At 47.6% G+C, this 14,591-nt stretch overlaps 1 protein-coding gene across 12 annotated transcripts in view; it reads right to left on the reverse strand.

Moving 5' to 3' along the window:
• Nucleotides 1-2,188: 2,188 nt before the first annotated feature.
• Nucleotides 2,189-14,591, reverse strand: part of ZNF516 (zinc finger protein 516) — a 119,293-nt gene continuing 106,890 nt past the window's right edge. For 9 of the 12 annotated variants that reach the window (XM_027575641.2, XM_027575643.2, XM_027575640.2 and 6 more), the window contains exon 6: nt 2,189-6,499. In XM_027575641.2, coding sequence (XP_027431442.2) covers nt 6,440-6,499 — 60 coding nt within the window. In that variant the 3' untranslated portion in view covers nt 2,189-6,439. Of the gene's footprint in view, nt 6,500-14,475; nt 14,563-14,591 lie in introns of those variants that run through there. The other 3 variants (XM_027575652.2, XM_027575651.2, XM_027575649.2) reach the window with 3 other exon arrangements.

Here is a 14,591-nt window from a genome sequence, read left to right on the forward strand (position 1 = left end):
ATTTATAATGTCAAACACGTCCTGTACAATTTCTACAATTTTCAAGAAGTCTGAAATCTTTTGAGGAGACTTGCACGTTCATCTGGTTCCAATTTGCCTCTCTGCGCAAGAACCCTGATATTTATTGCCTCAAAAATGAACATCAAGCTTCTGTTTGACCTCTGCAGGGTCAGGGAGCTCGTCAGTTTAAAGGGCAGATGGCCTTATGGTTCAATGGCCTGACCCTCAGGTCATTCTCCATGTGGAGCCACAGTCTGTGCCTTCCACCGACCAGGGGCAGCTCTGCAGTGCAAACTCCCCACAAGTCTTCACTTGCTCTTTCTCTTGGTAACCCTCCAAGACCTCACAACCACTCACCCGTGTTGTGTGAAGATTTTCTTCTTTAAAAGACACCCCCTCTTTCGATTCCTGTTCCCCCGTCCTGGACACGTTCTAGTTCAGCACTCTTTAACAGTAATTCCCCGAACTGAAGTGAGCATGAGATCAGGACACACAGTGAAGCCCCAGGTCAAGTGGGGATGACGTTTCTCCCGCCCTGGACACAGCTCCTCCACTGACAAATCCGGGTCCAGAAAAAGGCGAGATTCCTCTTGGCCTCTGAAACTTGGGATGTTGGCCACGCACTCGAAGCTTAGTCTGAGGCCCCCTGTAGAGACCCGGCGTCCCGTCAGGAGAGGGCATGGAACGAGACTCCCCGTACTAGCTTCTTCAGTTGGAAAAAAGAAAAAGAGTGTTCTCATTAAAACTTCATTTCACTCTTTTCTCTTCCCACAGAGGAACCTGGAAGGGTGTGTCACCTGACGTCACCTGCTGCCAGGTCCCTATGGCCCTTCCCGGGCCTCAAAGCCCTGCCATGGCCTTGTGTGTCCACGGGCAGACTGTCCAAGAACTCGTCACACGGGCCGAGACCGGAGCACTTCCCATTTTCCTTCAATCATTCTGCTAACCTCTTGAATGAGAACTCACCTTTTAAAAAGGTAAGATTGAGAACATGAACAGCCCAGATGAGAAATGCACACCATTGTTTTCAAAATAGCAAGACAGCAGGGGAAGCAGGTGCTGTGGTAAGCGGCGGGATTTGTTTTTCAAGTGTGTGCGCTGTGTGCTTGTGGTGTGTATGTGTGTGTGCACACGCATGTGCATGTAGCGTGCCCACGCCCAGTCCCTGCATCCAGGGAGCTACGTGGCAGATTACAGCACAGCAAATGTTCGCTGGCCACCTTCCACACAACTCCCATGGCTCGCTGTGCTATTCGGTGACCAGCAGGTAGACGGAATGAAAGCGCCTTCCTGGAGGAAGGAGCATGACTACCTGTAGAAAGCCCGCGACTGGGGAAGGTATCTCCCTGGGTTTGAACCTGAGCTCCCATGCCCGTGTCCTCTGTTAGGAGTTCCCTGCATCAGGGGGTACCAGGAGATTCGGGCCGGGGATTTCTGCTTGTACCTAGCACAGGCTCTCAGTTCTTCAGTTAATGTCAGCTGCTTTCTCCAGAATTTGGTGTTGCCAGGTCCTCATTTAGAATCAAGACCCTTGTCCTAGAACCAGCCACGAACCAGAATGAGAGGTTCTCAGCAGTTTGAGCCACATAAACCCCACCTGTGACGAGGTCTCCTTCTGCACACTATGAAACCCTAGCGGCCTTGCGGGGAACCCCTGAGATGGTGCTCCGATCCTCGAGCAGAGGGGCATGAACTCGGCGTGCTGTCCATCTCCCCACCGGACAGACACCAGCGTGGGCCTGGGGCGCTGCACCCCGTGCGGCCCTCTACTTTCCTCCGTGGCACAACCCTAAGGCCATGTGCAAGGGCCCCCACCCACACCCCCTCTCTTTTCTGCCAGTGGAGACATAGTCATACCTTCTAACTTGAAAACACTTTACATCTTTTTAAATTCAAGGTCCGCGAGTGCCTCGGAACCCCCACGTTCTTGATACCATCATTTCCTCTGCCTGGGGGTTCGTTCCATGGCCATCCCTTACATCCTGCGCGGCTCACACAGCGAGAGCGAGAATGGTGTGTGCGTCTGGTGTGGGAATGAAGAGATGAGCTTCAGCAGAGAACGAACTATAGCGTCACCTTCCAAAACAAAGAAACAGTGTGTATGCCCTGGAGTCTACAAAAGATTAAAAAAAAAAAAAAAATACTCTGGCCATTCTGACGTAGTTTTAGATGAATTATCTTGTGAATCATGCTTAAAACTCTTCTGCTTATACAAAGAGTGCCAACACTTGGCTTTGTGTTCTGCCAACGAATATAGAAAACCAGAGATCAAGACAAAGGAATTAGGCCACCTCCTGAAACCAGGGAAAAAGGTCTTAACAAATCTCAAGAACTCCAAGATCTTTTTATTGATTTCAAATTCCAATAGAATGAATATGTTTTATCTAAATATTTTTATCACATAACTGAAACATTGAATTATTTTTTTCAGAAATAGAGTTAACTACATCAATCTAGTTACAAATTCTAATATAAAGAGTACAAAATATAATGTTATAAATTGTATTTAAAAAAAAAGAAATACAAATTCTATGGTCTTTTGCATTTTACTGCCTCGAAGTATAATTAGCCAAGTTGGTGAAGAATGAACATCTTCCCTCGGTCCCGTGACACGGGCATGCGGGGGCCCGGGAGTGCACTTACACCACCACTGGGAGTCCTGGCCGGTGATTTTTCTTTTTCTCAGTGAACAAAACGCTCTGCACTTAGAACTCACCAAAGTTAAAAGCAGTAAAACAGCATATGCTACTTCGTCTAGAAAGTGGGAAGGAAAAGTTAGACAAATACAGTCCCTCTCGTTTGTACATCATTGAAACCTCTCGGGGTTTGGGGGGTGATCGTATTTTGCTTTAAAGCAGGGTGTTGGTAAAGGGACTCTGGCCACGAGAATCCAGGAGGCGCAGTGTCTTTTGGACACAGACTGACACGTGTAGTCCCTTGGTGATCCAGGGGTCCAGGGGACACTCATCCCATGGGCTATGAGCGCTCTCACTCGCTCTCGCTCTCTCAGGGGGAAGAACGAGCAGCTCCCTGGGAGGCACCGAGAGAGACGGCACCTCTTACTCGCTGCACTCAACACTACATCCATCCTAAAGCAGTGCTCAATTACTAAATCTAGGTGTGCGCGTGCCCTTATCGAGATGTTTCTATAACGTTACATAACCCATGACAGAGCGGCCAAGTCTGAAGATGGCTCTCGACACACTGGGCAAACTCCCCATCTTTACCTGACCCTGCGGCCACGCGTAATTATTAACCAGAGCAATTTCACGGGGCACGTGCATTTCAGGAAACCACTGTCTTTCTCAGTTTCAAAAATAAGTACGTATCGGAGGGACCTCTCAAAGCATTTAATACTTTTCAAAACTGGAAAGGCAAAATCCACGTGCCTTGAAGATCTGGACTGTGTTTTGACCAACGTGAAATGTGTCCATCTGAGACGCCAAGAGACCCTCCCAAAGCAGGCAGGAAAGTGGCAGAAGGGCTGAGTGTGTCCCAGGGAAGAGGCTTACCAGCTGATTTTTCAGAGAATTTAAATGTTCATTCTTCAAATTAAGGAATATGAGTGAATAACCTGAAAGATTCCTATAAGCTCATTATTATTTCTGTGTTATTTGCCTTGGACAACGAGGAAGAGACGTGAGCCGGGAGGAGGAGGGGGCAAGGAGGAGAGCCAGACCAACGGGGCCGCGCCAGGAGCGCAGGTGGGGCGGGGAGATACCCGGAGAAGCTGCGGTGTAGACAACCAAACCCTTTATTGTCTAAGTTACATTAGACGCCAACACTGTAAAAATCCTGTTAAGAAACGAGGAAACAGCAGGTCGGTAGAGGTAGCAGAAAGAGTCCATAACAGTCAGAAGATGACTTACAGGAGAGATCGTGCGGGAATTATCATTCGAAAAAAAGCGAATCAAAACACATTGGCTAAATAAATAAGAAAACACAAATCATATTAAATACAATGGTCAAACGGACATCAACGCATTAACAAACCCAACAATACTGATGGCCAGTGGGAGAAAGAAACCACAGTCAGGCCCGAGAACGGCATGTCTTGGAGGGTGGCGTCCTCGGAGGGTCCTCCTCCATCTGCTCAGTTACGTGCAAGCCGACTTCTGCGCTCGGCACGGCACCTGCTTCCGTAAGTGGACTCGGGCTGCACGCTCGGCCCATGGGACCCCCGGCGCGCCCCCCTCTTGCCACCAGGCAGCTCCGACTGCTGGCGGGGCTCCTGGGTGCCACTTCCGGAGCAGGAAGAATGGACATGACACCTCCGTGTCACTTTGGGTACAGAACTGCTTTTAATCGCTAGGACACAGAGAAAGACGGGACCGGATCAGGAGCCCCTGTGCATCCCTGAACTGTCACTATCCACTTTTAGCCGAGAAAATGAAATGTGGAAGTTATTACTTTGGGGAAACTATCAAAATGATCAAACGTAAGTCAACAGAAAGGCATTCTGATTTCTAGGGTGAACAGAGGAATGTGTCTCTGCAACTTTGCTCAAAATACAGAACAGTCAAGTACAGCTGCTCGATAGAATCTGCATGACATTCCTAATTACACCGACACAACAGATCATTCTGGTACATATCTGGTGTAAGAGTATCAGGAAAAAATAAGTAAAGACGTTACATACACACACATACGGATACATACGTGTGTGCACATCCATATGTATGGAGAAGCTGGTCAGTTACATCGCATTGTTTGCAAGTGTTGCCACGTAACCAGAACCTCAAGTAATTTAAATTCAGTAACAAGTAGAATCCAGAACCAAACATTAACTAATAACAACATTAACAATAATAATAATATAATAATAATTCAACAAATCATTAGAACAGGAAAACCACACTTTAGGGTTTGTGTGTGTGTGCGTGCACACGTGTTTAAACAAATCTTTGTATCAGAAGCCCATTTTCTACAAAAAACTGCACTAATCCATTACTGTATTAAGTAAACTGTCGCTCTCACCAGTATTAAAGGTTAGGATAATTTCTGTACATGTAAAATTATTGCTTTTTTGAAAAATATATTTAGCATGCTCGTTTTAATCCATTTCCTGCCTTTACAAAATTTCACAATTAAAAAAAACCTAGTAAAGCTTTTGCAAAAAATTTCACAGAACATTTTCATTCAAGGCAGCAGTAACTTTTGATAATGCATAAAATCATATGTGCAAAAATCTGAAACTCTCAGAAATATTACCATCACACATAGTGTCACGGTAATAGGAAAAGAAAATATTTATATCTGTGGAATACAATTTTAACTGCGTACACTGCACGGTTTAAGATCCTTTGTTATGGGCCTTAACCCCCACCACAAAAACTTGCATTTGCGGGACTGAGGAAGAGGTATATAAAGCCGCCCCCACCCAGGGGCCTGGGGACCTCCACGCTCTGGGAATGAAGGTACTCATCCTGCGGAGGCCCCCAGGCCCCAGAAGAAAAGACACCTACTTGCTGGGCTGGTGGAGGGACAGATGGAAGTGGGGGAGGGGCAGAGCAGAGGGTTCCAGAGCACCAGGGCCCCCAAACCTGCTCAGGGATTCTCCCACCATCACTAAAATGGGTCTAGACCAGGAGGGTTCAGTGGCTAGAGAATTTACGGGCAGTCTTCCTTGGTGAGCAGTTTGCAGAATGTAGCCCTGTTACAAAAAGGTCCTGAGAATAAACAAAGAAGCCTGCTTGTCTTAGTGTTCAACTAGCTCTTTTCCGAAACAGAATATAAGCACTCCCACAGACACGTTTCCTCTGTGGGCTCGCTGAGCGCAGACGATGGGAAGGACGGAAAGGGCAAACGGGACACGCCCATGGCCCCCGAAGGCCACCCCAGACAGTTAGGACCTGGCCGCGGCCCCGCGCCAGCGAGCCTGCTTTCCACAGGCTACCTCCTTCCACTCTCGTGCGGACTATCTTAAATACCCCCTACGACGCAGAGAGGCTGTGGTATTAATACTCTGCCAACCTCAGCTCCACCACCACGTGTCCTGACATTACCCGACAGTCCTCCTGAGCATCGGTGGCTCCTGCACGGCGCTCGGCTCTTCAGGCTCTCGGACACGCACAAGAATCTCTCTCCAGTGTCTCAAACGTGTCTCGAACAACACAGATGCTTGTGCTCTCCTGTGCCTGCCAACACCACTGTTTATTGTAAGAAAATAGGGGACTATGATGGATGAGCACACAGATGCATAGAGAATATCTACATGGGATTCTAGAGTAGACCATCTTCATTTATTCTGAAACGTTTCACAAGGAGGAGAAGCATCTCCCTTCGGTCTCCACTCCAGCACAGGGCTCCAGGATCAAAGGTGTCCGGTCGGGAGTCCTGCAGCTGTTCTTCCACGGGGGGGTTGGGGTCACTGCTGGGACGTCCACGAGGGGCTGCGAACGGCTGTCATGGGGCACCGGGGTTCGCTGGAAATGAGTCTCTAGGTTCCCTTTCTGAGAGGCACTGTCAGGACGGTATCTGGGTTAGAATGGTCTCTCCCCTGGATGAGAAAAAGCAGACAACAGAAAAGCTCATTTCTGCCTTTTGGTGTCTAAGTGCATCTTTCCTATTAATTTCCTTATCAACACTCAAGAACACAAACAATGACCTTTAGGCAGCAACCCCGTCAGGCCGGTGAAGACCCCTGACCTCAGTGGTCACTCACTGTGCTCGAGCACGAGAGATTTTAAAGGGGCCTTCCTGCCTTGTGGAGGCAGCTCTGGACTATCACTTCTAGAGATTCAGAGAGGATCCTTAGACTTCTCTGTTTCAGACGTAAGATAGTGTCTGAACCGGCTCTGAAGGTCAAAAGGTGGCAAGATGGAATTGGGGGAGGATTCCCAAAAACGCAGAATTCTGTAGTACAAAGCAGATTCACAGGCGAACGATGGTTTCAAAACAAGGCTGAATTTGGGGGTCATACAAACGGAATAAGAAAAGGACAGCTCTCACATAGGTCTGTCAGAATCTAGAGCGCTTTCACCAGCTCCCACAAATAATGACCGTGTTGCAAAAACAGAGGGGTATTCTAAAGTCAAGTGCACTGCAAGATAAAAATGGGAATAAATGTGAGCCTGTAGCTTTTAGAGAAGGCTCTCAAATGACATTTGAAGCATCACTATTGGAACAATGGAGTTTACGATCTGAGGACAAAAACAACAGGGCAAGATTAATCTCACTAAACTGCATTAACCTTCAGCTAAAGTGCTGATGAAGTGAGACCAATCGCTTGAAATTAACAGGCATACATAAACCACAGCACTCGCACAATTCTGACTGGTTTCCAGCTATGCCTCTAGGAACCCTAGAAATCAGGGGTGGGGGGTCTGGTTGACATCACGAATTAAGTGCTTTTTAGTTAATAGTTTCAGAAAGCTCCTATTTAAAACTAGCCCTACATTCATGACATCCAGTAATAAACACTGAAGGAGGTCCAGTAAGATACTCGACAAAAATTCTGGGCGGCGGGGGGGGGGGGTCGTTGAGGGCGGGCACAGTGGTATAAACAGAAGTTTATCTGCCATGTAACAGTAACACCACATCCTCAAGTAGATGGTGAATTTCCTGCAGTAAGCTGAGAGCGAGGTTTTACATTTTTTGCACCGCGACATCACACCACAGAGAGATTCATCAACAGGGTGCTTTCAGAACTGCTTCTAGATACATTCGAGGAAGGAAAATGGCCTTTGTGCTTGCCAAGAGAAAAATGAGAGTTATTGTTAGTTGTTACATGAATGGCCTTGGAAGTCTCTACAAAGTAACTGTACGTAGCAAACAAACTTGCAGGCGATTCTAGAGTGTGGATTCTGTACACACAACTCGGACTGCACCCCCAATAGTCACCTGGACCTCTCTTCCTTGGAACCAGGATACACAAACTTGCACGGGCAGATAAAAAAAACAGCAATAGAGAGGTTACAGGAGGATGGGCCCCCTCCATAAAGGACAGAAGTTTTAAATTGCAAAGCTCAGAAAGTTTTAGAAATGTTTCAGAAGGACTGCAAAATCTGGCAACCCTAATAACCAGGTTGTTAAGTTTAGTCCATAAATCTAGACACAAAGATGCAAAAATATGCTTTAAAATTGAAGGGATATGTTCAAATAGCATCTCGTTCTTTAAGGAAGTCATTCTGACTTACTGATTCATTGGGACCACATTTATTACTCAATACAGCTGTCCTACAGGCTTTTTAGGAAATGAAAGAAATTCATTTAAGAAATCAGGCAAAGGGGAAATGTGGTCACGGAAGAAAGGAGTTACAGAAATACTTAAGTGCACACACAGTATTTTGAGCACACGCAGGTTGCTTTCTCCCCCCTACTAGACAAGAGTACTCAGAGAAACACGTTTCTGGAAAATTTGGGTTTTTGTTTTTGTTTTTGTTTTGCTGCTGTGTGAATTGCGGGCCTTTCAGTAATGCTGAAAGAAATAATTATATTCCTTAATGCATTTCAGTGTTCTAGAGATGGATATTGACTTCTGGAACTTTGTAAGGTCTACTTTTGTCCCTTTTGTCTTTATAAGGTAAGGGGATGCATATGTACTCGTGTTGGGGGGGGTCGATGACAAAAACCCCTCCCAGGACACACAGGGACCTCTCAGCCTTCAGATGGAGAGGTACACAATTAGCGTCTGGCACACGCGTGTGGCGCTCACTCTTTAATGATGCTGCACGCACCTTCCTGACCACGACCTCTACTGGTTGAGCCACGGGTGGGTGGCAGCTCACGTGACCGCGTGTCACTTTACACGAATCACTCATGCTGTTCACAACTTTTCATAGTATGTTTGACTTAAGAGAAAAATGGATAATGTGTTTTAAGATGTTTGTTTGGTTTTATGAATATGAAAGCTGTTTAGACACCTGAGCTGGATTTTGAAATCTGATCTGTGATGCTAAGAATCTAACAGTGATCCAAAATCTGACTGTACATGTATTCAAGTATGCCCGCTATGTGCTTTCTCCATCATCTGCATTATAATATCCACAGCTAAACAGGAGATAGATTAGGGCCCCATTTATTTTCTCATTTCCCCTTATTTTGATTAATGGAAATATTTCTCTGGCTTAACTATTTTAAAATAACATTTAGAATAATAAGAAATAAACTATTAATCATAGTCTTTAAATTTTGGCAAGGAGTCTAAACACACTGGAAACACCAGATTTCCTATTTCAGCAAAAGTCAGTCTGGTCTTTTATTTTTTTTTTCTTTAAAATTTTTTATGGTTATATTAATCACCATACATTACATCATTAGTTTTTGATGTAGTGTTCCATGATTCATTGTTGGCGTATAACACCCAGTGCTCCACGCAGAACGTGCCCTCTTTAATACCCATCACCAGGCTAACCCATCCCCCCACCGCCTCCCCTCTAGAACCCTCAGTTTGTTTTTCAGAGTCTATCGTCTCTCATGGTTCATCTCCCCCTCCAACTTACCCCCCTTCATTCTTCCCCTCCTGCTATCTTTTTTTTTTTTTTTTTAACATATATTGCATTATTTATTTCAGAGGTACAGATCTGGGATTCAACAGTCTTGCACAATTCACAGCGCTCACCATAGCACATACCCTCCCCAGTGTCAGGGGGTTGCAGGGAGAGAGGGTTCATTTTTCTTTGTTCTAAATATTATTTTAGGGCGCCTGGGTGGCTCAGTTGGTTAAGCGACTGCCTTCGGCTCAGGTCATGATCCTGGAGTCCCGGGATCAAGTCCCGCATCGGGCTCCCTGCTCAGCGGGGAGTCTGCTTCTCCCTCTGACCCTCTTCCCTCTCATGCTTTCTATCTGTCATTCTCTCTCTCTCAAATGAATAAAATCTTTAAAAAATAAATAAATAAATAAATAAATAAATATTATTTTAATTTCTAATGTTTAACCACATAACAGAAAAAACAATTTCTTCACAACACACACAAAAAAAGCCTCCTAGTTTTTCCCCCTAACATCCATAGGACAATGATACCCACACCTCAGCCTATTATTTTCAAAAAATATTCTCCCTAATGATGAATACTGGTGATTACTAGAAATTAAACATTTACTCAGTCATGCTAAATCTATGACAAAGCATCCTGAAATGACAAGATGCATGAAGCTCTCCTCTCATTTATAATTTTGCTTCAAATATTAGCTACCCTCATGATCGGAATTCAATGCATATTAACGAGAAGCACAAACAGCGGGGCCTTTATTCCTGAGGGTGGGGACAATGTGCCCACGGTGTGGTCATGCCTCACTTGTGAGGATGGCCCCCCCCGCTCCAGCACCCAAGCCCTGCGAGAGTAAATGCCTGCCAAACACACATGGTGGCCACAAGCCTCCTTCTAGAAACTCTACTGCTGAATCCACATCCATAACTTGCAAGCGTTGGGCAACCCTGTCCACTCCACCTGCGGGAGGAATGCCCGTCGACCAGTGTGCGTACAGAAAAGAGAGTGTTGCCAAAAAACACATCAAAAGAGAATCATTTCACTTCTCCTCAAAGTTTCTGTTCATTCGGACCCAACGGAATCAGACCCATTTTGGCTCGTGGACCCGGACACCGTGCCTCACGGCCTGTTTCACTCGGAGACCCAGGACATCGTGATCTGTCCGACTCAGCTAACGCAGAAAATCTGGATACTACTCCGGCAAAGCAGGGTGGCTGCAATGTGGCTGCAGGTGCGGCACAGCGCCTGCCTGGCAGCTTGAGGCCTTCACGCCCAGAGCAGCGACCCAGGGCCCGGCTTCTCGGCGACAATGCTTTTCTCAAACGACACACCCTCCCTCTAAGGAACAACTCGTCCATAAAACGAGAGCCTTTGCAAGCACGCTGCCGGGTTCTGACCAAGCCGGGAGAGGCGGAGGAAAGAGACCGGCCACTAGGGCCGGTTCCCCAGCTCAGTCTGCGAGCGTGGTCCCGCGCCCGGCCTGCGTGCAGCGGCGTCCACGTGTGTGCGCACCCGAGTCCCCTGCGGCCACGACGGACAGCAGCCGTGCACGGAGTCCACAGACCCGGGAACCTGCGTGAAGCCACACGCCTGGGGGGAGGGGGACAGTCAGATCAGAGCTTCTACTCAGGACCCCAAGATCCCAAAAGTTTACATCACTTAGTTCTCCGAAAGCAGAATTCGCTCGGTGCGACTGGATTTCCATGTTGGAAGCTATTAAACACACATCACCTCCTGTTCTTCTCCACTTCAAACCCACATATTCACTTTCCTGTTGGACACTCCTAGTTGGATCCCCAGGAAGCACCCCAAACGCGGTTCAGATGGGACCAGGAACCTGTGTTTGCCCTGCTTGTCCTGCCAAGTTCCGGGCTCAGGGTAGGCCTCCTCCTGAGAGCTGGTGCTTGCAGCCAGAACTGGGGTCAACTCAATCTCCTCCCCTCCCTCACACCCCACCTCCTGTGCCCAAACACCTGCCCTCCACCAGCCCCACCCTAACCTGGGCCCCCGTGTCTCTCGCAGATTACCCCAAGCACTGCTAAAGCGGTGCTCAGCCACCTGTCTGGACCGGCCCTAACCCATCTTAACATCATCAAGCCCAACACTCCTTCTAAAGACAGGACACTGATGACTCAGTCCCCAGCTCAGGGCTCTCCGTCCCCCAGCGCCGCTGAACTCTGCTCTGCTCAAACTCCATGGGAACATGCGCTTCCACCCCGGGTGGGCTCCTGCAGGGAGCACCACGCCGGCCCCCACACTGGCCCCCTGGTCTCCTAAATGCCCACGTCCAGGTCCCAGGACCCTCACCGTATGGCCACCTGGACCAACACCACTGTACTGTTCTGCTCTGTTTCCTTGTCTGAACCACCCCCTGGACCTAAAGAAACAGCAGAGCAGGAAAAATAAATACCCAGTACTCTGCTTGTCTCCCTAGAATTACAGAGCCTGGCACATGGTAGGTGCTCAATAAATACTGTTAATGACTGAGTCAATGATTATTTTAAAAACTGAATTTCCATTATGAATATCTGTAAAAGTCCATTAAGTACCACATCAAATAACTTCTCCATGAATATAAGATGTTATATGATTTAAAAAAAAAAAAAAAACAAAGCCCATGATCCGCAGCTTCTAAAGTTCCCAAGAAAAGAATCTGACTTACATATTAATTACTTAATGTTAGTAAAGCACACCAAAACATGAGGAAGAACATGCTGGTGAGCAGCATGACTCCCACTCCAGACAAATAACCACAGAACTGCTCCATGGATATGCATTATACCCTAAATCTAACACAGCAACATTGAGAACTACAGGATAAAAAAAAACACCAAGATTTAAGCCTGTACCTGTGACTGGTTTTCAATTATCTTGGCAGATATACCTCCTTGGGAATTCTTAAATTCCAAAGTATGCTAAAGAAATGGGAGCTTCTTAGAGAACCAAAACATTCACTGATTCATCACCAAAAGCTACTTTAGGGGCGCCTGGGTGGCTCAGTCAGTGAAGCGTCTGCCTTCAGCTCAGGTCACGATCTCAGGGTCCGGGGATCGAGTCCCGCATCGGGCTCCCTGCTCAGTGCGGGGTCTGCTTCTGCCTCTCCCTCTGCCCCTCCCGCCCTGCTTATGTGGCTCGCTCGCTCTTGCTCTCTCTCTCTCTCTCTCAAATAAATAAAAGCTTAAAAAAAAAAGAAAAGCTATTTTAAATGTAACAAAAGACAGAGAGTACTACCAGGAGCCACGATCTCAAATGTGGAATTAAGCAAACTAGCAGCCACAGTGGGAGGGGCAGATCAATCCAGTGCGACATCAGGGTCACAGGCCTGGGCGAGCGCTGTCCCAAGGCTGGACAGGAAGAAAGCTGACCCACTGCGGGCCCTGCACCAAGAGGAAACAACCACGTAGAGCACGTAACATGCATCCCTGGAAACATGAGGTCAACGGGTCAGTTGGTAATAAGTACAAAACTGCAGAACTTGAGTTCACGGAGACAAAAACAAAAATATAAATACATCTTTTCTCAGTCATAACCAAGGATGAGTATCAAGTCTTATGAATTCCCAGCATACCTACAAGGAGCACAGAAATAACTTAAGATGCAGTCTTAGTGATGCTGACCTACCTCTCCCTGTGACAGGAGCATTTTAAAAGAGACTGAGGAGAATGAATGCACAGGAAACAGACCTGACGGGTGTTACTGAAGAGTCTCGTGGAGCTCTTTGCGGATCTGCCTGGCGTTTCCCACCCCACCAAACACTCTCGTCCAAAAGCCATGTCTCAGGCAGATTTAACAGGTCACCTACGCACCACACTTTGCACTGACGCCAGTCTCAACATGCATTCTCCGATTATGGTGCAACCTTGTTGTTACCACGTCCCGCAAACACATTGTGGGGGCTCTTTTTGCAAGGCGGTTTACTTCTGTGAAAAAGGAGAGGGCTACCTAATTCGAGCTGAGGTCACATGTGTTTGGAGATCTTTTAATTCCACATTCGGAGAGATGTTACTTATTTCAGAAACTGCCACGGCATTGTGAACTAACTTCTTTCTATTCTCAACTATTGGTGTTATTGAGAGAGAGAAATCACTTACTGAAAAACTGTAACACACGACAAGGCATTTAGTCCATGACATACGAAGAAAAGGCTTTTTAGCAACAAAGAGGAATTCTAAAATTGCAATAAAACACAAGCACAAAGCGCTGAGGAGGCCACGTCCGTGCTAAGGTCCACCCTTGCGTGGCAGTGGCCCTGTTTCACTGGTGGCTTCACTGTGAACCTTCTCTTCCAGAGAAACAGACCAGGAGGGCTCTTGAGCTTCCCATGAAGCCTCCACCACCCTCAGCATCCTCAACAGCCCCGAGTCCCACGGATGGTTACGATGGTCAGGACTGGACCCACGAGCTTGTGCGGACCCAGACACGGGGCCTGGATGCTTGCTCTGGAGGCAAAGAGACGCCTCTTGCTTTACAAAGGGGACAGTGTGCAGCTATGGAATCCCGTCAGAAAGCCAGAATGTCAACGGAAAATGCCGGTGGGGGGAGAGGGCAGAGTGCTGATCTGTGAGGGGACAGAAGGAGGGAGCTCTTAGCCCAGGACAACTTGCAAGGCCACTGAGGACGGCGTGTGCCTCGCGACTGAGGAGCTCACACCAAATCCCTCCATCAGTGTATGCAAGAGCGCGGCCACATTGTGTGGACAGAGCAGTGAACATACAAAGGCCACACGTGCCGGGCCACACACGTGAGGCATGCGTGCACGGCGACTGTGTCGGCCGAGTGTGTCAGGCAGGGAACCAGATCAAGGAGCGGACACAGCCGTGGAGCACCACACGCAGCCTGGCACTTCTCACGGAGCAATACCAACACGCCATGCTAAGAAAGAAGCTGGCAAAACTTGTTCTCGAACAAACTTGTGCAAAAACACCTTGGGTAGAAAAGCAGGACTCTCTAGTGTGGCGAGGCACCTCGAGTCTCCACCAGTCGCCTCACCCCCAGCAGGACCAACAGCGCTGCATGCACCTGCCGCGTCCTCGTAACTCAGGGCCGCGACGGCCGTCGGGGTTTGTCGATCGCCCCCAGACTGTCCTGAAGGGCTGGGTCTACATCAGAGCAACGCAGTTATTGGCACTTCTGGCAAAAAGAAAAACCACTGGGTGCTT

This window comes from Zalophus californianus, chromosome 14 (assembly GCF_009762305.2).
Source record: "Zalophus californianus isolate mZalCal1 chromosome 14, mZalCal1.pri.v2, whole genome shotgun sequence".
Lineage (NCBI taxonomy): Eukaryota > Metazoa > Chordata > Mammalia > Carnivora > Otariidae > Zalophus > Zalophus californianus.